The following is a 24,052-nucleotide window of genomic DNA, read 5'->3' as shown; positions in this document are numbered from 1 at the left end:
GAGCAGGGGAGGGTCAGAGAGAGAGGGAGTCACAGACTGAAACAGGCTCCAGGCTCTGAGCTGGCAGTCAGCACAGAGCCCGACGCGGGGCTCGAACCCACGAACCGCGAGATCATGACCTAAGCGAAAGTCGGAGGCTCAACCGACTAAGCCACCCAGGCGCCCCAAGATTGCTTCCAGTTTTTAACTACCACAAACATACTAGCGTTTTGTCTCCTTGAGGATATGGGTGATATTTTTCTGGATTATCCACCCCAGGGTAGGATGCTGGGTCATACCTACAGCTGCAGAATTCTTCTCTGGAGTGGTCACATCAGTTTATGCTTCCCAACAGCATTGCATAAAGGTCTGACTTCTCATATCCCCCCAGCATTTGGTATTGTTTGCTTTTCTAATGTTTATCCATCTGATGGGTTGTAAGGTGGCATCCCATTGTGTTAATTTTCCTGTATTATCCATTTGGGTTTCCCCTTTTATGAGTTGCCTATTTGTATCCTTTTCCCACTTTTCTGTGAATTTCCTGTTGTCCTGACTTGCAGGAATTCCTTGGATGTTCTAGATTCTGATTCTTTGTTGGTTTTACACTTAGCACTTATCTTCCCCATGTCTTTTTATTTAACCCGTGGCTCTGTGTTAAGCAAAACTAAGTCCCTGGGGTGCCTGAGTGGCTCAGTCAGTTAAGCATCCAACTTCAGCCCAGGTTCAAATCCCACGTCGGGACTCTTTCTCCCTCTTACTCTTCCTCTCTCTTTGTCCCTTGTGGGATTCTCTCTTCCTCTCACTCTCTGCCCCTCGCTCACCCGGGCTTGTTTGCACTCTCTCTCTCTCTCTCTCTCTCTCAGACACACACACACACACACACACACACACACACAAGTAATAAGTAAATTAGTTTTCCCCTTTATAAATATTTGTGGGTCTGGGGTCTTATTTGAGGAATCTCTCCCACTGTATCTTCGTTGATATGTTCTTCTGCATTTCCTTCTATTAACTAAATATAGTTGCTTTTCACATTTAGGTTTTTAATCCATTTGGAGTTTTTAAATTTTATCTTTCTAAATGATTTAAGGTAATGACTTAAATTTTCCTCTACCATTTTCAGTTATTAACTATCATAATTAGAAATTAGAGAACCTGTGTAGCCTAGTTAAGAGCTCACTTTCTTGGACCTAGGTGGCCTGTATCCACACCCTAAGGCTACTACTTACCAGGTGGGTGACAGGGCAAATTACCCTCTTTGGCTTCAGTTCCTAATCCATAGAATAGGATGTAATCTCCATCTCTTAGGGTTATGACAACCAAATGAGTTAATACATGTAAAATACATGGAGAACAGTACTGGGCACATAGTACATGCTTCCTAAGTGTTAATAGGTGTTAAATATTAATATGTCATTTCTTGTGATACAACCACTATTATGTACCCATGTAAACATAGGTTTGTTTTTCCTTTTTGGTCTCTGTCCCATTGGCGTTTTCGTTCCTGTATTAAAACCACATTTGTTCTGTATTAAAACCACAGCTCTGCAATATGATTTGTTTTTAATAACTGATGATTTGAGTCTCTTCCCTCCTCCCTTTCTGTTCTTCGCAGTTGCCCTCAGCTATTCATTGGCCTTTATATTTCCATATAAAGTTCCTCAGAGAAGTTCTGCTTGTGATTGGTAATATACTGAATTTATAGACTAATTTTGTTAGAAATTAGGTCTTTATATATATTTTTTAATGTTTATTTAATTTTGAGAGATAGAGAGAGCACGAGCAGGGGAGGGGAGGCGAGGGAGACACAGAATCTGAGGCAGACTCCAGGCTCTGAGCTGTCAGCACAGAGCCCAATGCAGGGCTGAAACTCACAAACCATAAGATGATGACCTGGGCCAAAGTCAGACACTTAACTGACTGAGCCATGGCACCCCTGTCTTTATATAATGCCAAGTCATGCCAGCTCTAAGTCTTCTTTCACATCCTGTGATAGAGCTTTCTTTTTTCTTTCAAAATGTATTTTTTTAATGTTTATTATTTTTATTTTGACAGAGAGTGTGTGCTTACACACGCGAGCAAGGGAAGGGCAGAGAGAGAAGGAGAGAGAATCCCAACAGGCTCCTCACTGTCAGCGCAGAGCCTGACAAGGGACTCTATCTCATGAATCTTGAGATCATGACCTGAGCCGAAATCAAGAGTCAGATGCTTAACCAACTGAGCCACCCAGGCGCCCCTCTTCCAAAATGTCTTACACACTCTTTTTAAAAGTTAATCTCTGGATATTTTATAGTTGTTTTAATGCTTTTCCTTTGTAAATGACATCTTATTTTCCAGTTGGTTATTGGTATAGAACACTATTGATATTTGTATGTTAACCCTGTATCTAGCTGAACTCCTTTTATTTCCAGCATTTGTCTATTGATTTGCCGTTTGTTGGGTAAATGATCACATTATCTGCAAATAAAGACCATTTAATCTCTCCCCTTTTAATTCTTTTACCTCATTTATTTTTCTTGCTCTATTGATTTAGCCGGAACCTTAAAATCCTTGATGGGCTTTCTTATCATGTTTGGAACCATATAGAGGTTGTGGCTGAAGTTTCTTCATTAACTGTTTTCTAGCTGTAGATTTTTGGTAAATAACCTTTCTTAGCATTTACCAGCTTCAAGAGATTCCTTTCTCTCCCATCTCTTCCTAACATTCTTGCTGCATGGCCTGGACCATAGAACAATGTCATAAATTTGGTAACTGTTCTCTACGGCTTAATTGCCATCTTAGGTTTCTGTCTGCTTCTCCTGCATCTCTTCTGCAGGCCCAGATTAGATCTGCAATTTCTCCAGCGGTTCCTGAAGATACAGAAGGTTTTGTTTCCCTCTTGGGCATCACAGAATGTTTTGATGTTCCTGACCCTTTTGTGTGTGGCCCTACTGGGTGAGTGAGTGAGCCCAGATTGGAGCGGGGGAGGGCAACCCTGGTTTGGGGTTCCTTCTCTGGAGAGTTGATGAGGCAGCTGTTCAGGGGGGAACCTCCCTTCTTGTTTTCTCACCCTTCATCATCGATTTTTGACTCCTCTCCCTACCCCAGAACAACTGGTGATCTACCAGGTTGGCTTGCTCCCCAGTCAGTACTATGGGGTCCTGGGAAACAAAGACTTGGATGGGTTCAAGACCCTGACATTCCTGGCTGTCGTGCTCATCGTTCTCAACTCCATGGTAAGGTCTTCTCTGTGTGTTTCTCTTCCTCTCCAGCCTAGTCTGAGATGAATTCCCTGTGGACCTTAGCCACCAGGAAGCAGGAATCAAGTTGTGGGAGGGGTGTTTCCTCCCTTTTCTGGGAACTGGAGGTCAGAACCCTGTTCAGGGCATTGATCTTGATGTTTGGACTAATTCGTCAGGTGTTTCAAGCTCCCAGGACTAGGCTGGGAGGTTCCGGTTAAATCAGCATTGAGCAGAAATGATCTTGTCCCTTCCATTCTCAGAACGCTTGCTTCAGGGAGCTTAGAGCACTTGAAAGTGGGGATCAGCAGCTAGGGGGTTGTTGCCTCTCTGTGGGGCTGAGGCCGTGGTTCAGCCTGAAACTATGTCACACCTCCCAGCCTTTGCACCTGCTGCGGTCCTGCACAGTGGCCTCCTTCCCCACGCTCATTCCCTCAGTTAATGCCTGCTCACTTTGCAAGGTTCTGCTGTTGTCACCGCCTTCGGGTCCTCCTTAGCCTTCTCCTTCATGTTTCATCCACCAAACCCTGACCTCTTCTCTGCTTAACTAATACTTTGAGTTAACTTCTGTAATACTCACGCCCTTGTCATTGTTTCCATGCTAGACTGAGCTCATTGTCATTGCCTTGGGCTTAGCGTGTAGGTGCTCCATCAGTGGTGAACAGGGAGAGTCAGGCCTCTGCTAGGACTCAAGACTAACGCTCTGTGTGCCATACTACCTGTTTTCCTGGGGAAGCCACTTCTCATCACACTTGGGCAATTTGGATGGGTCTTCTGGAAGTAAACACCTGTGTATACATAACCCTGTTCTAAGCTTTGGGGAACAGAAAAGTAAGAACATAAATGGCACAGAAGATACCCTCCCCAATCTCCAGAAGCTCACCTGCTCTCAGCATAAGACGGAACACTTACTGTCTTGGCTTTGGTAAGCCCTTCAGTATTTGGTGAAGGAATGAGCATGGGAGGGAGGGAAGAATCCCCTGACTTGACACTTGAAACAAGCAGAAGCGCTGAGTGGACAGAGACTGGTCGGAGTGGGTGGGGACTGGTCGGCAGAGGCTTTCTGCCAGCCCCACGCTTCTGGCTGAGACCTGCAGTAAGCCATCTCTCCCTCTCGCTCCCTTCCTCTTGCTTCCCCCGCTGCACAGCTGAAGAGCTTTGACCAGTTCACCTGCAACCTGCTGTATGTGAGCTGGAGAAAGGACCTCACCGAGCACCTTCACCGCTTCTACTTCCAGAGCCGTGTGTACTACACCCTCAACGTGCTGCGGGATGACGTCGACAACCCGTAGGCGCCCGCTCTCGGCCCTCCCTACCCTCTGCAGGGTCCTTTCAGGCCTGGAGAGTCCCTGTCGCGGGCCCCTTAGGGCTCACCCAGTTAGGTGCGGGTGTTGATAAGCACCCTACACGAGGGAGACTGTAGAAGAACCCTGGAGGGGCTGCAGGGCTGAGAATAGGGAGCTGAAAGATAGGAGCTGCTCCCTTTTGTCCATCTTCTATCCTGCGCTTCCAAACCAGGCACCCTCTGAAGAAAGCGGCCTTGCTAGCAGACCAGCTTTTGGATTTTCAGCAGTAGAAAACTGCTGCCTAGGATTCCCTGTAAAATTCAGCTCTACATTGTGGCACCTCCCAGTTTATAGGCCTTAGTTCACTGAGCCCAGGTTCCCTTTCTGGAAAATGAGGATGATATTTCCTATCTGAAGACTATCTCGGGTGATATACATGGAATGCACGCATGCAGCACCTGGCACCTCCCAAGGGGTCCAGTGTGAGTTAGCTCTTGTTACTTTATAGGTGAGGAAACTGAGGCCCAGAGAAGGCAAGTAGCTTGCCCAGGGTCATGTCTCTCATCGGAAATAGGAGTCAGTGTGGCCCCCGCGGTGCAGTGGGACATGTGGGGTCTCTCCTCACACTCATTCCCTCTCCACTCACCACCCTCAGGCACTTTCTTGCCTGGGGTGACCTTTCCTCAGCCTAAGCTGAGCTTGGCAGCAAAGATTCTTGGGATGCCTGTTGCCTCTTATCTTCCAGGCTTCTCCGGGGGACCCATATGAAGCTTCTGCAGCCAGATAGTGAAAGTGGGGGCAGGCTCAGGCTTGCAGAAGTTATTGGGAGGAGCTAGATAGACAGGATGACTTTTCTGCTCATCCAGAAACTCAGTGTATCTACCCTCATGTCTTTCTCTGGTGCTGCTCAGGACCCCTGGGTACTGGACCTTTCACCTGCCACTTTTCCTGAGCAGTAAACTGAGGCACCCTAAGAAGCCCCTCTTCAGAACCCCATTTAAAGATCCTAAGGGTCTTGGTGCCTCTAGGAAAACCAGTGCTTATCTGGGTCCGTCTTCCCCCCGGGATCGTAGCTGACAGTGCCAAAAGGCAAGGTCAGGGTAAGAGGCACCATCAGTCTGTCTCCACTCTCTCCACTCTCTGCCCTGCTCCCTGGCCTAGTTGCTCTGTGTTGTTGGATCCAGGGACCAGCGCATCAGCCAGGATGTGGAACGGTTCTGCCGGCAGCTCAGCAGCATGGCCAGCAAGCTGATCATCTCCCCCTTCACCCTCATCTACTACACCTACCAGTGCTTCCAGAGGTGAAGCCCCTTCTCCTCCCCCAGCCGGGTATTTTCCCTGAGGTCCCTCACTCACACAAGCTCTCCCAAGTCAGGGTCTCCTCTCCCTCCTACCTGCAGCCCAGGAAGGCTTCCTCTGTCCTGTGCTCGCCCCCCTGCCCTCCCTTGGGACCTGTGGCATTTCAGTGTCACAGAGATCCTGGTACTCTGACCACCTAGACCGGATAGCAGATGCCCCCACACGGGAGCAGAGGTCTCAGAACTGCTGGCTGGAACTGGGCAGCTGCTGCCTGAAAGTGAGCAAGAATCAGGGCTGAGCCCTGCAGAGATCTGTGACACCCCTCACTCTCCTCCTCTCTGCCTTTCAGCACAGGCTGGCTCGGGCCTGTGAGCATCTTCGGGTATTTCATCCTGGGAACCATGGTGAACAAAATGTTGATGGGGCCCATCGTGGCAAAGCTGGTGCAGCAGGAGAAGCTGGAAGGGGATTTCAGGTGTGTCCGTCTTGCGTGAGGTTTCTGGGCTGAGTGTAATGGCTAAGGAATGAGATCTAGAGTAAGACAGCCTCATTTAGATCCCAGCCTGTGCTAGTTACTAGCCATGTGCTCTTGGGTGAGGTCTTGAACCTCGCTAAACTTGAATGATGCCATCTCTACAAGGCATGGTACTGTTTCCTGCAGAGAGGATAGTGAGGGGGATTACTGAGATTATACGTGAGAAGCACCAAGAACAGTGTCTGGTGGGCCATCAGCATCCCCTGGCCTTCTCATGTGCTTCTGTTCCAACCTCCCTGCTTTGGCTCAGCTGATGCTTCCAGCCCCTGCTCTTGCTTCTCAGCCCCCTCCTTCAGCTTGGGCCCTGGGAGGAGGTGGTATGGGCAGGAATGCACTTGTCCTCTGGGGAGCTGAGGAGCTGCTCTGTCTGCAGGGCCTGTCATCCCACACAGGTCCTGGGATTCCCGCCTTGTGGCACCAAGACAGCCACAGTTCTGAGGTGGAGGGTTCCTCTTTGTCTTAGTCCAGGCCTCTGAAAGGAGAGTGGTCTATACTGGCTGCTGTCAGCACACATTTCCCTTTGGTCTGCCCAGGTTCAAGCACATGCAGATCCGGGTCAATGCTGAGCCTGCTGCTTTCTTCAGGTGAGTCAGGTGGGGATAGTTCCCTTCTGCCCCATCAGAGCTGATAGAGAGGAGGTGGCAGAGAAGGGAAAACAAATTGTACAGCCCTCTCACTATCACTGAGCCTCGGGGCCGAGTGTCCTTACATTTGACTATGACCCCGTCCCCGTATCTCTCACTGTCTTTGTCGGCCTCATTCTTATGTCCAGGGATTTGCTTCTGAAGCTGGTTCCTTCTAATGGCCTAACATGGGGCCTAAATTTGTTCCAAGAATGAAATGAGTGAATGTTTCACATCTTGGTGATGACTGTAAGGCATTGCTTCTGCCTTTGTTTTACCCTCTTTAAAATGGCTTTCTGCCACTGCCTGATGGCCGACCAAAGAGTCTCAAAGGCCAATCCTTTGTCTCTGTAGCATAAAGGAGGAAAGGGAGCCTCAGGAGATCAGGAGACCTGGTATTTACAAACACTGTTCAAGTGGAACAAAGAGTCACCTGGTCTCCTGACAGCCGCATTGTGAAATTTCATTTCTTCCCTCAGGGTCAGGACAAGTCCCTGTGCCCCGCCTCATGTGAGGCCTTTGCAGTCCTCTTTAGGACTAATCGCTCAGGCCCCAGAGGTGTTTGTGGAAGCTGCCGTTGCATTATCTGGATCTCCTTGTCCATGGACTTTTGCACTTGTCCATCTCTGCTGCAGTTTGCAGCTGCCACCACTTGGGGGCGTCAAGAACACTAGGAATCTACAGGGTGGGGTGGGGTGGGGTGTGTGGTGGGTAGGGCTGGGCCTATGCTAAGTTGTGGATTGTGCAGCCTCTCAAGAAGCTCTGGGGAAAGCAGGTTGGTTCTTGGAGCTCTGGATGGGTTCTTCCATGGGGTCTCTGGCCCTCAAACACTTTCCATGTGCCAGGCGGAGAATGCAGTGTATTTGCCTGCCCCCCTAAACTGGGAGCCCAAGGACAGGGACTATATCCACTTTTTTATCTCACTGGCTAACTAGCATAGAGCCTGCTACATAGCGACTACTCCGTGTATAGTTGTTTAATAATAACAGCTGTTATTTATTGAGTGTCCCTCTTATGCCTGGTGCTTTATATTTAGAAATTCTCACTCTGACTTATTATGTAGGTAGTAGCTCCATTTTATAGAAGAAAGAAACAGAATCTGAGCCTTAAGTAACTTCTCGGTGTCACCTAGCTAGTAATTGGCCAGAGCCAAGATTTGAACCAGGTCTGCCCAATCTAGAGTTCATGTTCTTTCTGCAGACAATACTATGTTGAGAAAATGAAGCAATGAATGGATGCTAGTGGCAGAAAGGGTCTGAGGTGAAGACTGTTTGAATAGGCCTGGTCCCTAAAGGAGAGTGTGATGAGGGTTGGAGGGTGCCCTGGCCTGGCTAAGGCTCTCCAGGCCCCATGGACATGCTAGCCTTTCTTGTCAGAGCTGGGCACGTGGAGCACATGAGGACAGACCGCAGGCTGCAGAGACTCCTTCAGACCCAGAGGGAGCTGATGTCCAAGGAGCTCTGGCTGTACAGTAGGTGGAGGGAGCCCCGGGAGGCAGGAACCACAGAATTGGGACAGTCCCCTTCCCTTCCCACACCTCCCTGCTTTCTCTCTGCACTAATCAGTTTGCTCCGATGAAGGAATTAACCACAGGGAGCCACTGCCTTTGTCATGAGTACCTTCAGGAGAATGAGGATCCAGGAAATGGCTTGGCCCTGCTCGTCTTCCTCCTCCCTCGGAGCTCATGCATGGCCCCTGCGGCTCTTATCCTGGGTGTTTCTGTCTTCTACAGTCGGCGTCAACACATTTGACTATCTGGGCAGCATCCTGAGTTACATTGTGATTGCAATCCCTATTTTCAGTGGTGTCTATGGAGACCTGAGCCCCACAGAGCTCAGCACCGTGGTCAGCAAGGTGAGAATCCCCCCTGGCGACCCCTCATGCCATCCCCTTTGGCCAAGTGCCCAGGGCCTTGGAGTCCAGACCTTTGATCAGCACTCACTGTCCTGTGCAGAATGCCTTTGTGTCCATTTACCTCATCAGCTGCTTCACCGGGCTCATCAACCTCTCCAGCGCCCTCTCAGATGTGGCTGGTTACACGCACAGGTGAGGCTGCGTCAGGCCCCTCTCTAGGTCCTGAGCAAAGCTACTGGAGAAGTAGCTGAGTGGAAAAAAAGGAACAGAAAAACCGAATGCTAGTGGGTGTGAGAGAGAGGGAGTAACACCTTCACCTGGGCCCTCGGACCCTCCTCAGGTTTTCACTTCTTGCCCAGGATCGGGGAACTCAAGGAGACCCTTCTGGACATGTCGCTGAAGTCGCACGCTGGGGAGATCCTGGACGAGAGCGAGTGGGACGTGGATAGGTGGGTGCCGGGCTGGCGGGGTGGCACAGCGGTTGAGGAGGCAGCTCTGGGCGCGCCCAGCTCGGGGTCGCCCCGGAGCCCTGCCCTTTCCCAGCTGTGCAGCAGGATTGTGCGGAGCAAATAGAGATCTCTGCCTCGTGCCAGTCACGTTACAGATGGTCACAGTCAGTGTTGCTGTTCTGCCTTCTATTGTGTTGACTTACACCTCCCCTCCGCTGCCTGTGATAAGATAGATCTGAGAGGTACCCCTCCCGCTGAGCCCTGCCACCTACCCCTCGGGGTGTGCCTGTTCCCTGTTCCCCTGCTTCGCTCACACCCACATACGTCTTTATTCGTGTCTCCTTGCACGCTCTGTGATGTTTCTGACCCTTCTGTGCAACTGAGGATTCGTTTCATGTCCTCGCTTTTCCTGAGCTAATTACTTAACTGTTCTGTGTCTCAGTTTCTTCATCTCGTAAGGGGAACAGTAACAGAACTTTCCTCTCAAGGTGCTTGTGAGGATTAGGTATCATAGTTCACAGGAAGGACTTGAACAGTGGCCGTAGAGAAAGCTTTCAAAAAATGGAAAGAGCCTGAACTGCAGGGACTCCACACAAGTGTCTCCTTAGGGACCAAAGCCTTAACGGTTGCCCCTGTTGAGAATTCAGGCTTCGTGCAACGCTGAGGCTGGGGCTGGGGAGATGGGGCAGTGACCACAGGAGACCGGAGGTGCTGTCGTTCAGGGGAGATGGGTGTCTGTGCAGCCCCAGAAACTGCAGATCCCTTTACGACCACCACACCCATCCTGTCCGAGTCCCTGGCTACACCCGCTATGAAAACCCACCTGCCTTGTAGTTAGACAGCTTCAGCCCTGTGTCCCCGAGGGGGTTACTTAGCCACCTGACTCAGTTTCCTCATCTACCAAGTGGGGCTAGTATCTGTGATGCGTGGGTTGTTAAGGCTGATTAAGAGGAGTCTTGTGCGGGGCTTTGCGAAGCCTGGAACAGAGGAGGGGCCCCCAGCCCCACTTGTTAGTCCGCTGGGGCTGCCCTAACAGTACCACACAGCAGGTGCCTTATCCAGCAGACACGCATTTCCTCACAGTTCTGGAGACTGGAAGTCCCAGATCAAGGTGTTGGCTGGGTTGGTTTCTTCTGAGGCCTCTCTCCTCGACTTCCAGATGGCTGTCTTCTCTCTGTGTAGAGAGAGAGGGAGGGGAGGACAGGCAGGGGAAGGGCATGAGTTCATGACCTGAGCCGAAGTTGGACACTTAACTGACTGAACCACCCAGGCGACCCTTTCCCTTTTCTTTTTTTTTTTTTTAAATATTTACTTTTGAGAGAGAGATAGAGACAGCATGAGCAGGAGAGGGTCAGAGAGAGAGGGAGACACAGAATCTGAAGCAGGCTCCAGTCTCTGAGCTAGCTGTCAGCACAGAGCCTGATGTGGGGCTCGAACTCACGAACCGTGAGATCATGACCTGAGCTGAAGTCGGATGCTTAACCGACTGAGCCACCCAGGTGCCCCCCTCTCCCTTTTCTTAAAAGGACCTCCACTGTATTAGATTAGAGCCCTAGCCTAATGGCCTCATTTTAATGTAATCATTTCTTTAAATACCTTATCTTCAAATGCAGTTACACTCTGAGGTACCAGGGATTGAGACTTCAGCATGTTATTTTGAGGACACAGTTTAGCCCATAACCACCCCCCTATCCAGAGGTAAGACCCCCAAGGACAAGACCTTCCCCGTTGGCAAAACACACTACTTATCTTCCCCACACTCCCTCCTTGATCGCAGGGCCCCATACTGGCCAGCCTCAGAGCCAACAGACACGGCTTTTCTCCTCGAGCGGGTCTCCATCTGTGCTCCCTCCTCTAACAAACCCTTAATCAAGGATCTGAGCCTGAAGATCTCTGAAGGTCAGAGTCTGCTCATCATGGGCAACACGGGCACCGGCAAGACCTCCTTGCTCCGGGTTCTAGGCGGCCTCTGGGCAAGCACATGGGGTGAGAACCAGCCCTCCCTACCTCTGAGCCAGCCTTGGCCCAGTGGGGTGCATGCATGCGTGCGTGTGTGTGTGTATAAAAATCTGGGTGTTTTGTCAGGGAGAGGAAATGAGAGGTAGTTACTTGTCTGGGAGATCTCAAAATGGAGGTGTCTGTGGGCTCTGCAGGCTCAGTGCAGATGCTGACGGACTTTGGACCCCATGGGGTGCTGTTCTTGCCGCAAAAGCCATTCTTCACTGATGGGACCCTTCGGGAGCAGGTCAGCGTGGAGCCCACTCCCACCCTCCCCTAACAGGCTTTGGGCAGTATGACAGGTGTCAGCTCCAGAGAGTTATGGGGCAGCAGGTGGGATAATAAAGTGGCCCCTGCCTAGGAGCTCCTTGGCTCTGAGAACTTTTTATTTACATCCATGGATTGGGCCATTAGAGTAACTCCTTGGGACAGGTTGCTGGGGGCCCTGCCCCACCATCTGCCAGCCCAACCTCTCCCACTGGACTCCTGGCCCAGGTGTTCCTTGCTGTCCTCAGGTGGAGAGTAGCCTGGCCTTGGCCGTTCCTGGGGCTGCTTCTGTGGGAGGGTGGGCTGCGGGCGGCCCCACCTCTCATTGGCCCTCATCTTAGCCCCGTGTGGTTTTCTTTTGTCAGGTGATATATCCCCTGAAGGATATCTACCCAGACTCAGGTGAGCTGGGTTCGTTAAGGCTTATCCTCTCCTGTCAGCTGCCCCCACTCAGCCTGGCTGAGGCCTCGCTGGTGCCTTTTGACAGAGGTTCCAGCGAGGCTGCTGGCTTTGGGTTGGTTTTCTTCTCCTTGAACGGCTTACGATTTGGAGAACTCTTCTTGCTCTGTCGTCCTCTCCTTGAGGAAGGACACCCCCTGGAGGAAGGGAAGGGATTAGTCCCCTCACCTGGTCCTTCCCTTATGTGTTAAGTGCCATAACCCCTCCCTGCAGAGGTGTGGCCCAGATTCTGGCCTCCCCCAATCTGCCCCCTGCCATGATGTACCCCATCTCTTCTGGCTGCCTAGAAGGAGCCGACTTCTTGAAGAAAGCTTCTCTGTGTTGCAGGCTCTACTGACGATGAGAGGATCATGAGATTCTTGGAGTTGGCAGGCCTGGTGAGTGGACAGGGACCCTGAGGCCCAGGCCCACCTGATAGCGCTGCCCACAAGTGCTGGTCCAGCGGAGTCAGCCGACTGGCCTGGGCCCAGGACCGGAAGTAGGAGCCTGGGCCAGGGGAGTGGAGTGGAAAGTGGCGACGGGAGTACTGGGCATGTACAGGCAATCAGGGGGTGTCTTCTCTGGAGCGAATTTTAAAGTGATAACAAAACACTAAGCCAGTCTGCTTTTTCTTGTCCTCATGCTCCAGCAAATCTAAACTGTGCGGTTAGTGGGGTGCTCCTCTCTGCCTGCGGCAGATTGCTCCCACAACCCCCTGCCACCTGACTCAGAGATGTGTGGGGCGGGCTGACAGGAAGCAGGGATGGGCCCTCTCACCGACAGTGCTCCCTCCGGGTGTGTTACAGTCCAGTTTGGTGGTGAGGACGGAGGGTCTGGACCAGCAGGTCGATTGGAACTGGTAAGAAGGGAGTTGGGGTGCTCCAGAGCCAGCTCCCCCATAGACTGGGCTCCAGGTACTTGCTGGACCATCAAGGGCATGTTCATGCCCTCAGGAGCCGAGTTTGGATCTCATCTTGTGGGCAGCGGGGCTGCAGTGTTGTTGAAGGGAGGAGGGTGGTGTCCATCTGTTCTGGGGCCAGCCTCTGCCTAGACTCGTTCTGGGCAAGAGCCAGGCTGTATCCTCCTTCCTCTAGTGCTCCTCTCGTTCCCACTCCTCAGGTACGACGTTCTGTCCCCCGGAGAGATGCAGAGGCTCTCCTTTGCCCGGCTCTTCTACCTGCAGCCAAAGTACGCAGGTGAGGTGTTCCCCATAGGTGTGCGTGCCAGGTACTGGGGGCTCACGGGTGTGTGTGTGTGCTCTTTCATGTATAACTGGGGAGGCGTTCAGAGGGTAGGAGAGCACGCCTGTGCATGACTGCGCGTCTCTGTCCCTGCGGGACAGGATGATGGGCTCTGCCCATGAGGCAGTAGGGGGCTCTCGGAATCCTCAGAACGGCTCTGGATGAGCTGTACCACCAGTTCCTAAGCATTCTGTCATCCAAAAGTGGGCCTCACACCTCCCCCCCCAGCTCTGCCTGGAGAGGGACAACAGGTGTGAGCTTCTTCAGGGACTGACATCCCTGGGGGAACTAAGAATCCCTGGTTTGAGCGGTTCCAGGCAGTGCGGGTGCCTATTATAGGACGCCAAGGGATTTTGCCCTGCTGCTGGTAGAAGGCTTCCCGGGTGGAGCCTAGCCCCCTGCCCCTGGGCCCCGCTCTCCGTCTGGCAGGACTCCCGTAAGCCAGGACAGCTGCCAGCCTCCCCCAGGTCCCAGCCGGAGGTGAGTGGGGTTTGGAGGAGAAGCAGAGGTGGGCAGGGGCAAGACCTGATCTCTTCCCATCGGCTTCTGCCCTCAGTGCTTGATGAAGCCACCAGTGCCCTGACCGAGGAGGTGGAGAGCGAGCTCTACCGCATTGGCCAGCAGCTGGGCATGACGTTCATCAGCGTGGGACATCGGCGCAACCTCGAGAAGGTACCCAAGGAGATGCCCAAAGGAGGAGGAATAGCCCAACGGCTGGCTAGGGGCCCTTCAAAATGGGGAGTAGGGGTGGAGAAAGGGCAGGGCTTCCTGTTGGTGCGGCTGGGGCAGCCTGACCTCTCCGTGGTGGTGGTCTCTTGCAGTTCCACTCCTTGGTTCTGAAACTCTGTGGAGAAGGAAGATGGGAACTGGCGAGAATCAAAGTGGAATGAGGCCAGCGGCGTGGCTGCGGCCACTGGAAGAAGTGCTGAGCTCGGGGCAGATTGCCATCCTCCCTGGAGAGACCAGGTGGCAAGGGAGACCCCTGGCCGCCTCGCGGCTCCTGCGCAGGGAGCGCTGGCAGCCAGGGCCCCAGCGGGGGTGTGGCTCCCTGTGGGGCCTGTCAGGCGCCTCCTGCTGCAGAGCTCCCTGCACCCCAAATGCTGATTGCTTACAGGTGACCTCAGATTGCGTTTCCTAAAGAAAAACCTGAAAGGGTGAGATCTATAAGAAATGTAGGGTCAATGTGGAGAGAATATTGGGCTTAAAGTCCGGAGATCCGGAAATCTTTTAAATCCATTAAATTTTGTGGTGATAGATTTTTAACTTGAATCAACCATTTAAATTTTATAATGTTTTTTTAAAAGAAAAGATAAACATTTCTTAAAAATTGGAGCTTTCTCCCTACTCTGTCCTCTCCATTGTAAGATGACCTTTGAATTGAATCTGCAGACTTGTGTTTGGGAGCCAGGGGGAAGGGAGTAGCACTCCCCACAGTGCTGGAACCTTCTGTGCCTGGTTTTTCACTTCGCCCCACATCTCCACATTCCCTTTGCTGGTTGTACTTGAGCCACTAACCTCTAGGGCCCTTCTGTTCTTGTTTTAACTCCGATGCAGCTAAATCTCTTTCCCCTCAGTCAGCTAAAATAAGGAGGAAATTTTTTTTTTAAATGGTCTTATTGTTAGGAAACAGCAACAGCCAGGGGGAACAGACAAAACGCAGAAAGCATAAAATTTTGCTATGGAAAATGATTGAGCCCAAAGTCCTTATTCTAGAACAATGTTCCCCAATGTTTAGTTGTCAGAGCAGCACATCCATAATTTTTGTCAGATCTCTTTATTTGTTCACCACTTAATTTTTTTTAATGTTTATTTATTTTGAGAAGCAGAGAGAGAGAGAGAGAGACTCCCAAGCAGGCTCTGCTAACAGTGCAGAGCCCAAGACAGGGCTCGATCTCACAAACTGAGATCATGACCTGAGCTGAAACCAGGAGTCAGACACTTAACTGACTGAGGCACCCCAGTCACTTAATATTTTCTGAACTGACACTTTTTTTTTTGTTTGTGTTTGTGTGTGTGAGTTTATTCATTTATTTTGAGAGAGAGGGAGAATCCCAAGCAGGCTCCACACCAGTAGTGTGGAGACCCTTGTGGGGACTGAACTCCCAAACCGTAAGATCATGACCAGAGCAGAAACCAAGAGTCAGACGCTTATAACCAACTGAGCCATCCAGGCGCCCCAGAATTAACTCCCTTTATAAAACTAATTGTGTTTTTTAAAGTTTATATTTGATATAAATAGAAGTAACTGTGGGGCACCTGGGTGGCCCAGTCAGTTAAACGGCCGGCTCTTGGTTTCTGTTCAGCTCATTGTCTCATGGTCCGTGAGTTTGAACCCAGAGTCAGGCTCCTCACTGACAGTGCAGAGCCAGCTTGGAATTCTCTCTCTCTCTCTCTGTCCCTCCCCTGCTCACCCTCTCTCTCAAGATAAATGAAAAGAAAAATAAAGTAAAAATGAATGTAAGCAGTGTTACAAGATTGCAGTTTGAAAGACTCTGAGGCTTGCTCTCTTTGTACAAAGGGAGGTTAGGGGATGTTGTAAGGGAATTTGACGTACTGGCATCCAAATGAGAATTTTCTCCTTAATAAAGTTAAAAACCTGGAATGGGAACTGCAAGGGAAATACTTTTCTCACTCTAAGACTTGAGGTTATTTACTGCCTTGTTGGTTATCCCTGAAAGTGATCCCAGATGTGGCGTGGGAAATGGTAGAAGTAGAAATTGGGCGAGCACTGCCTGGGTAGCTGATGTCTCCCCGGCCCGGCCTGGCTAGAGCCGTTTCTTAGCTCCAGCTCCACACTGTGGGGGCGCTAGAGCGGTGCGCCCAGGTGCCGGGCTACGAGAGCTCAGGTGGCCACCTGGCCGGGTCTGATTGAAGTTCTGGTCCCTGGGGAAGCCTTCTTAGGGACATCTGCACTGCAAAGGCCCTTCAGCCAGTGTCAGACCATCTTGCAGGGCTCGGGGGGACCATCAAAGTTGGCATCTACTTCAGGAGCCTTCCCGTACTTGATCTCTGAACTACATCCTGCCCAGTGGTTTTCTGCCTCTCTGTTCAAACAGTTATCACTGGGGACCACCCATCCTTGGACCCCTCTAACTGAACAAAGCTCTTCCTTAGGTTGAGGGGAAACCTGTCTCCCTAAGGATTAAGGATTCTCCTGACCCCCTTGGACATGTGTCTGTTAAGTTGTGGGAGCCGGGAATAGAAGGACCCCCTCAATAGTTTAATTTCTGTACTTTTTGAATGTAGCTGAAGCTCCCCCCAGCCTGTTTGGTGACATTTCCTTACTGACTCGCTTCCTCCTTACTGGATCCTTCAGCTCCAAGCCTTTTACAGGTGCTGCTTTAGCAGCTTACTTGGGAGACCACGGTGGTGCCTAACTCTGGGTCTTGGCATTTGCTCTTTCCTCCACCTCAGACATGTTCCCAGTATTGTTTCTGTTTTTAAAGTCTAGTGTTCTCCCTTGCAGAAACTCTGCCAGGAGCAAGCTGTTCTTAGGGGCAGATTCCACCTTTGATCTCTGATGGAGGCTACTGAGTTTTTGGATGAACCCATACACACCTGCGTGGAAGTCAGGTTATAATGTCCTTAGTAGAGAACAAAGACAAAATGTTTATTTTAAGTGTTTTCAAATCAGCCAGGCAAGTAATTTCCTCAACTTCATTCTACCACTCAGGGAACCACACAGACCCAGTGGATGACACATGGAGACGTTCCTCTGTTCCGAATCTGCTAGGGCTGTGGGACACGGCAGAAAAGCAATCTTTTGTCATCCCTGTCACGTGTCCACTTACCAGAGCGATACTTCCTAACGTGATCTATTAAATGCAATCCCTATCAAAATCTCAACGGCCTTTTTTTTGCAGAAATGGAAAAGCTGATCCTAAAATTCATACCAGGTGGTCACAAATAGCCAGGACAATCTTGGAAAAGAACAAAGGTGGACTACTCAGGTTTCAAGATTTCAAGAATTACTTGAAAGCTACTGTAATCGAAACATCGCAGTGCTAGCATGGAGAGAGGCAGGCCATTCACTGGAATGGAATTAAAAGTCCAGGAATAAACCCATACATCTAAGGTCAAGTGATTCTTGTCAAGAGTGCCAAGACCATTCAGTGGGGAAAGCAGTCTCTTCAACAAATGGGGCTAGAAAACTGGATATCCACATGCAAATGAATGAAAGGAACCCTTTTACACCAGGTGCAAAAGTTAACTCAAAATGAATGAAAATTAAAATTAGAAGCTAAGACTAAGCAACTCTTAGATGAAAACATGGGGAGATCTTTATGACCTTGGATCTGACAATGGTTTCTTAAATATGCCCAAAGCACAGGCAACCAAAGAAAAATGCACGGGACTTTTTTTTTTTTTTCCCCCGCACGGGACTTTTTAAAACTTAAAGCTTTTGTGCATCAAAGGACACTATCAAGAGAAAGCAAAAGAGTTGAGTAGGCAGCTCCAAAAACCTCCATCCCTCCAAAGAAGCATTGAAAAACAAGATGAGCAGCACCTGGGTGGCTCAGTCGGTTAAGCGTCTGACCTCAGCTCAGGTCATGATCTCACAGCTCATGGGTTCGAGCCCCGCATCGGGCTGTGTTGGCAGCTCAGGGCCTGGAGCCTCCTTTCAATTCTGTGTCTCCCTGTCTCTCTGCTCTTCTCCCACCTGTGATCTCTCTCTCAAAAATAAATAAGAAATAAATATTAAAAAAAGAAAAAGAGAAACAGGCTGAAACTGTCAGAACCAGCAAAGTCCAAGGTTTATAGCAACCAAGGAAACACTGAATGGAGAGAAAGACCCTAGAAGTGGCAGGAAAGCTGTGCAGTGTTTTTCCTTGCCCTTGCCTCATCTCCCGGGTTTGGTGGCCGTTTTGAAGAGGGCAGCCTGTGTTCCCTGTGTGGGACCCTAGTCCTTGGTTCCAGAGAAAGCAGAGCAGACCTTATTCCCAAATTCTAACCTGTCTGGGGCTAGAAAGACTGACACAAGGTGCTGGTCTCTGGCTCGCCTGACTCAGAATCACCGGGCAGAAAAGCAGTGAGCATTGCTTCAAAACTTTGTAAGGTGCACAAAACCTGCAGCCAGCTGAAGCAAAAGGTTATGGTTAAGGCCTGCAATAGACGACTTAAAGCCTGCAGAGAAATGCCGGGGAGAGCATTAAATTAGGGTGTTCAAAAGTGACCTTGTGTAGGAGGAAATTTAGAAAGCCACATGCAAGCCAGGACAGGATGCTCACTCAGAAAAGACTGGAGAAGACCCTGAGCTTTCCCCTCTGGCAGGTCTCTGGGCTCAGTCCAAGCAGGAAATAAAGGCTAAGGCAGAGTTAAAGGAGCTGAATTGGCCCAGTGTCGAGTGCCCCAGCACAGAGCCTGTCTGTAAAGACTGGGAGACATGTAGGTTTTGTTTGGGCTCCTGGTAATCAAGAAGACCTCTGTCAGATACTAGCAGAACAGAGACTTGAAGTGACCACACATGACAAGGAGGACAGTCTGCGAAACTAGTTTGAGAAGGTCCCCTAAACGTGGCTGCAGCCTTTAGTGATCAAAAACAGCAGACTCGGGGCGCCTGGGTAGCTTAGTCGGTTAAGCGTCCGACTTTCGCTCAGGTCATGATCTCGCGGTTTGTGGGTTCAAGCCCCACATCGGGCTCTGTGCTGACTGCCAGCTCAGAGCCTGGAGCCTGCTTCGGATTCTGTGTCTCCCTCTCTCTCTGACCCTCCCCTGCTCGCGCTGTCTCTCTCTCTCCTAGAAATAAATAAAACATTAAAAAAAAAAAATTCAAAAACAGCAGACTCTAAGGAAAGGGAGGAACTGGTTTGCAGTTAGCATATTATGATGTTCAATACCCAATTTTCAACAAAAACAAGTTCTGCAAAGAAACAGGACGACAGTCCATTCAAAATGGGGAGAATGACGGAAACCATCCGTGAAGAAGCCCAGATATTGGTCTTACTAGACAAAGGCTTTAAACCATCTGTCTTAATTAAATATGCTCAAATGGCCAGAGGAACCCCTAGAGCGGGTTCTGGGTCTGGCTCTGATGCTAGAGCTGATAGCTCGGCACCTAGCACTGACTCTAGTGCTGGCTTTGGCGCTGCAGCACCTTCTAGCTCGAGCTGGCACTGGCTCTAGGTGTGTAAGGGACACTGGAGTTGGAGCTACAGCTGGAGGTGGTCCTGCGGCTGATGCTAGGGCTGGTCCGGGAACTGGCTCTGCCTTTGAAGCTTGCTCTAACCCTACAGCTGGCCCTAGCTCTGGCGCTGGTCGGTAGAGCTGGAGCCAGCTCTGTCTTGTCAATGGCTCTCTTACTGGAGCTGGCTCTAGTTCTAGACTGGTTCTCGCTCTGGTGCTGAAGCTTATTCTGGGTCTGAAGCTGACAGTACGGCTGTAGCTTGAGAGTAGGTTCTAGAGCTGGTGCTGGTATTAGCTATCGCTCTAGAACTGGTGTTGGAGTAGGTGGTAGAGCTATTTTTAGCTCTGGAACTGGACCTAGTGCTAGTACTAGGACCGATACTGGTAATGGAGCTGCATAGGGTCTAGCTTTGCAGCTGACACTAGCTTTGAAGACGGCACTGGATTCTGGAGCTGACCAACTCTAGAGTTGCACTGAAGTTGAATGTAGCACTGGAGCTGGTAGTAGAGCTACCCCCGGATCTGGCCTTGAAGCCAGGGCTGGCACTGGCTCTAGCTCTGGACCTGGTACCAGAGTTTGTTCTAGCTCTAGAGGTGGCTCTGACTGTAGGTCTACAGCTGTACCTGGTGCCAAAGCCATCTCTAGCTCTGGATCTGGTGTTCCAGCCAGCACCGGAGCCGGTTCTGGAAAATTCATACACGGCACTCCAGGGCCAAGCCAGACAGGTCGAGATGTACAAAGGCCACCAGTTCCTTCTGCCAGGGAAAGTCTGGAGGCTGACAGGAACCCTCCAAGTACCCATCCCGCAGCCAGGCAGGATGGGGGAGATGGCACTGGGGGTAGGAGGGCACCTGTGCTGGGGCCTTGTCTCCTAGACGTGGCCTTGCCCATCCAGAGACCAGCCCCAAATCATCCCTAACCCCACTCTGGCTGTCCCGGCAGAAGAAGGCCTGGTCACCAAGAAGGGAGCAAAGAGCCTCAGTCATGGGGTGCTCTTGGTAAATGTCTAACCAACTAAGCCCCCTTCTTCAGGAAAGCCTGACCTACTTCTCTGTCTTTCCTGGCCTCCCTGCCCCCTGAGATATAAACTCCATGAGGGCAGGGAGGGGCTGTGTCCACTCTATTCATTAACAGCACTGGCACACAGTAAATATATGTGCTCCATAAACATAAATTAATGCTCCGCAACTGTCTAATGGATAAGGGAACAGTCCATCCGCCCAGCCTTCCCAGGGCCCTCCTGGCACCTCAACCTATAACTTGTTCCCTGAGGTGCTGCCTTACTCTGCATACTGCACATGGTCACAACTTCCTAAGGGCTGGGCGCGAGGCCCATGTACACACACGACTGAGGTTCAAGGCAGACTTGTAAGCGGGTTGCTCATCATACTGTCTGTTCTGGGCCCCCAGCTGGCGGTTGGCGGGACAAGCTGAGCTGGGAAAGGCCTGTGGTGAATCTGCGTCTGATAATCCTTCATGATTATATTCAGATTATGCAACCTCATTGTGAGGAAATAGGAGACAAACTCAAACTGAGGCTCTGTCATAAAGAAACTGGCCTGAAAGCTTCAAAAATGTCAAGGTCAGAGAAAGCAAGAAAGACTGAGGGCTGTTCCCGATGGAAGGAAACTACAGACTTGGCAACTAAATCCAGTGTGTAGTGCTGGACACAATCCACCATTTATAAAGGGCGTTCATTATTGAAAAATCAGCATTCTGTGGATTAGATGAAGTATTGAATCAATGTCAATTTCTTGATTTTATTGGCTGCGTAGTGGTTATGTGGGAGGGTGTCTTCACTTTAAGGAAACATAATGGCACATCACATCCTCGATTTGCTCTCAGATGGTTTAGAAAAAAATTGCAAACCTATGTATATAAGAGAATAAGGGGGCACCTGGGTGGGTCAGTCAGTTAGGCCTCTGACTTTGGCTTAAGCCATGATCTCATGGTCTCAAGTTTGAGCCCCGCATCAGGTTCTGCGCTGACCGTACGGAGCCTGTTGGGATTCTCTCTTTCTGTCTCTCTCTGCCCCTCCCTCACTCTCTCTCAAAATGAATAAACAAACTTTAAAAAAATAATAAGGCAGTGTAGTAAACTGTCCATTTTATTTATTTATTTTAATGTTTTTTATTTATTACTGAGAGAGAGATAGCATGAGCAGGGGAGGGTCAGAGAGAGAGGGAGACACAGAATCTGAAACAGGCTTCAGGCTCTGAGCTAGCTGTCAGCACAGAGCCTGAGCAAGGCTCAAACTCATGAACCGTGAGATCATGACCTAAGCCAAAGTCAGACACTTAACCAACTGAACAACCTAGGCACCGCAACTGTCCATTTTAAAATTTAAGAATCTGGGGCGCCTGTGTGGCTCAGTCAGTTAAGTGGCCAACTTCCGTTCAGGTCATGGTCTCACGGTTCATGGGTTCCAGCTCCGTGTCAGGCTCTGTGCTGACAGCTCAGATTCTGCGTCTTCCTCTCTTGCTGCCCCTCCCCTTCTGGCACTCTGTCTCTCTCTCTCAAAAATAAACATGAAAAAAAGTTTGTTAAATAAAATTTAAGAATGACAATTAGCATTCAAAATTCAGTTAAAAACAAGTAACTACTAAAAGAGTAAGTCCCCCCCAACTGCTACCCAACTACCTATCATACCAGATATATGGCCTGTGTGCCCTTGGGAGAATAAGCATGCTTCCACCATAATTGCAAACAGCCGGAACAAAAGACCAGAAAAAAATACATTTCATGTTTTCATGGTTGCTCTGCCTAAGCAAACACCACATAGCACTTGCTCCTCCAATGCTTACTTGACGTTTCTGAATAAAGACAGAGATGGAGAGAAAGGTGTCAGTGGTAGGAGGAGATTGACAAGAACTGAGTGAAAGCAGGTAGCTCATTTGGGATTGGGGAAGGCATCCCAACAGAGAATTGGGTGGGGCAGTGACCGCTGGCAGTGGGAAGGGATCTACAAAGGCACGGGCTTCAGAGGTAATCACATTAGTCACAGGGTACATCCCTTGACAGTTTACAAAGGAAAATGGTGGACTAGACTGGTGGGGAAAAGTCTGATTAAGAGCACCTAGACGTGACTAAATACATTAAAACTAAGTTTGACGCACCAATGAAGTAGGAAGCCAGAAAGGGAAATCCCAGGTGTGAGAGCCAGAACAGCGATGGGGATGTGGGGTCAACAGGTGACAGGAGAGAGCAACTTGCATTGTAAATACACAGAGACAGGAGACCAGACCCAAGCTGAGGACTGGAAAGAACACTTAAACAATCTAAGTATTCTCACAGAAAAAGAGAGAAAAGCTTGTCACATTAACTTACAAAACGCACAAGCAAAACACCATGAATCAGCAAATGCAACAAACAGGTAGAATTGCAAGGAGAAATTGGCAAAGCCACAGAATGGAAGGTTTTTAATGCGTCTCTCTCCATAATCAAAACAGAAAAAAATTGCTATATATAATATTTGAACAGCTCAACTGTTATACCAAACACAGCACTCCAAAGTTGGAGAAAACATTGTTTAATCACACATGGAGTATTTACAAAACTTAGCCACATATTAACCTAAGCCTGGTCTCAGTATATACCAAAATATCCAGAGGATGAAAATAATGATCTCTGATCACAATATAATAAAATTATAAGTCAATAACAGAGATAATGTCTTCCCCCACAAAAATACCACATGGCTGGAAAATTTTTTAAATATACAGAAGTGATGGGGCACCTGGGTGGCTCAGTCGGCTAAGCATCTGACTTCGGCTCAGGTCATGATCTTCTCTCTCTCTCTCTCTCAGAAATAAATAAAACATTAAAAAAGTTTTTTAAAAAAAGCATCTGACTGCAGCTCAGGTCACGATCTCGTGGTTTGTGAGTTCAAGCTCTGCATCAGGCTCTGTGCTAATAGCTCAGAGCCTGGAGACTGCTTCAGATCTTGTTTCTCCCCGTCTCTGCCCCTCCCAAGCTCATGCGCTCTCTCTCTCTGTCTCTCTCTCTGTCTCTCAATAATAAATAAACATTTAAAAAATGAAATAAAATATACAGAAGTGAAAAAAATCAATTTAGTAAATATGTAAAACTGAAAATAATGAAAGCTCTACAGTCTTTTGGGATGCAACTACAATGAAACTTCGAAATGTATGATTTTAAGTGTATTGATAAAGAAGAAAAATTAAAAATGAATAAGTGTTCAACTCAAGAAATTAGTCAAGGTCCCCTTCCCTGAAAAAAGGGTAGAAGGTGGAAAATTTTTTTAAATTTATTTTTTAGAGAGAGAGAGAGACAGACAGGTGATAAGTGGGGGAGGGGCAGAGAGAGAGGGAGACACAGAATCCAAAGCAGGCTCCAGGCTCTGAGCTGTCATCACAGAGCCCAATGCAAGGCTCTAACTCACAAACCGCGAGATCATGACCTCAGTTGAAGTTGGACACTTTACCGACTGAGCCACCCAGGCACCCCAGGAAAAAAAAAAAACTTTTAATAGAAACTTAATAAGAGAAGAAATAAGAGTTTAGTGCACAGCATTTTGAAACCAATAACTAAAGGGTAAATGGAACTACCCTCAACTGCAACTTTTTACCCAGACCTTTCTCATTTGCCTTTTAATTTCCCTGAGTTTCCTCCTTTGGAGGAGGGGGCTGCCTCGGAAATAGATACTTTTCTTGCTGTGCATTTCCTCCTGGGTGAGGGTCTCTGCTGCGCATCAGGCAGAGGAACTTGGGGTGGGTTACAA

At 49.5% G+C, this 24,052-nt stretch overlaps 1 protein-coding gene across 7 annotated transcripts in view; it reads left to right on the top strand.

The window, feature by feature from the left end:
* Nucleotides 1-15,024, top strand: part of ABCD4 (ATP binding cassette subfamily D member 4) — a 16,134-nt gene extending 1,110 nt beyond the window's left edge. The window contains exons 1-19 of one of the 7 annotated variants that reach the window (XM_039232283.1): nt 1,150-1,211; nt 2,795-2,913; nt 3,067-3,194; nt 4,346-4,485; nt 5,668-5,784; nt 6,132-6,257; nt 6,851-6,901; nt 8,317-8,411; nt 8,673-8,794; nt 8,895-8,986; nt 9,154-9,243; nt 11,021-11,229; nt 11,397-11,488; nt 11,874-11,910; nt 12,295-12,344; nt 12,753-12,805; nt 13,066-13,142; nt 13,744-13,859; nt 14,009-15,024. In XM_039232283.1, coding sequence (XP_039088214.1) covers nt 2,880-2,913; nt 3,067-3,194; nt 4,346-4,485; nt 5,668-5,784; nt 6,132-6,257; nt 6,851-6,901; nt 8,317-8,411; nt 8,673-8,794; nt 8,895-8,986; nt 9,154-9,243; nt 11,021-11,229; nt 11,397-11,488; nt 11,874-11,910; nt 12,295-12,344; nt 12,753-12,805; nt 13,066-13,142; nt 13,744-13,859; nt 14,009-14,077 — 1,698 coding nt within the window. In that variant the 5' untranslated portion in view covers nt 1,150-1,211; nt 2,795-2,879 and the 3' untranslated portion in view covers nt 14,078-15,024. Of the gene's footprint in view, nt 1-1,149; nt 1,212-2,794; nt 2,914-3,066; nt 3,195-4,345; nt 4,486-5,667; nt 5,785-6,131; nt 6,258-6,850; nt 6,902-8,316; nt 8,412-8,672; nt 8,795-8,894; nt 8,987-9,153; nt 9,244-11,020; nt 11,230-11,396; nt 11,489-11,873; nt 11,911-12,294; nt 12,345-12,752; nt 12,806-13,065; nt 13,860-14,008 lie in introns of those variants that run through there. The other 6 variants (XM_039232282.1, XM_039232281.1, XM_039232280.1 and 3 more) reach the window with 6 other exon arrangements.
* The last annotated feature ends 9,028 nt before the right edge of the window (nt 15,025-24,052 follow it).

The sequence above is a fragment of the Hyaena hyaena genome, unplaced genomic scaffold, assembly GCF_003009895.1.
Source record: "Hyaena hyaena isolate Hyena2069 unplaced genomic scaffold, ASM300989v1 scaffold_65, whole genome shotgun sequence".
Lineage (NCBI taxonomy): Eukaryota > Metazoa > Chordata > Mammalia > Carnivora > Hyaenidae > Hyaena > Hyaena hyaena.
Note: the sequence above shows the minus strand (reverse complement) of the source record. Positions and strands in the feature narration are given on the sequence as shown.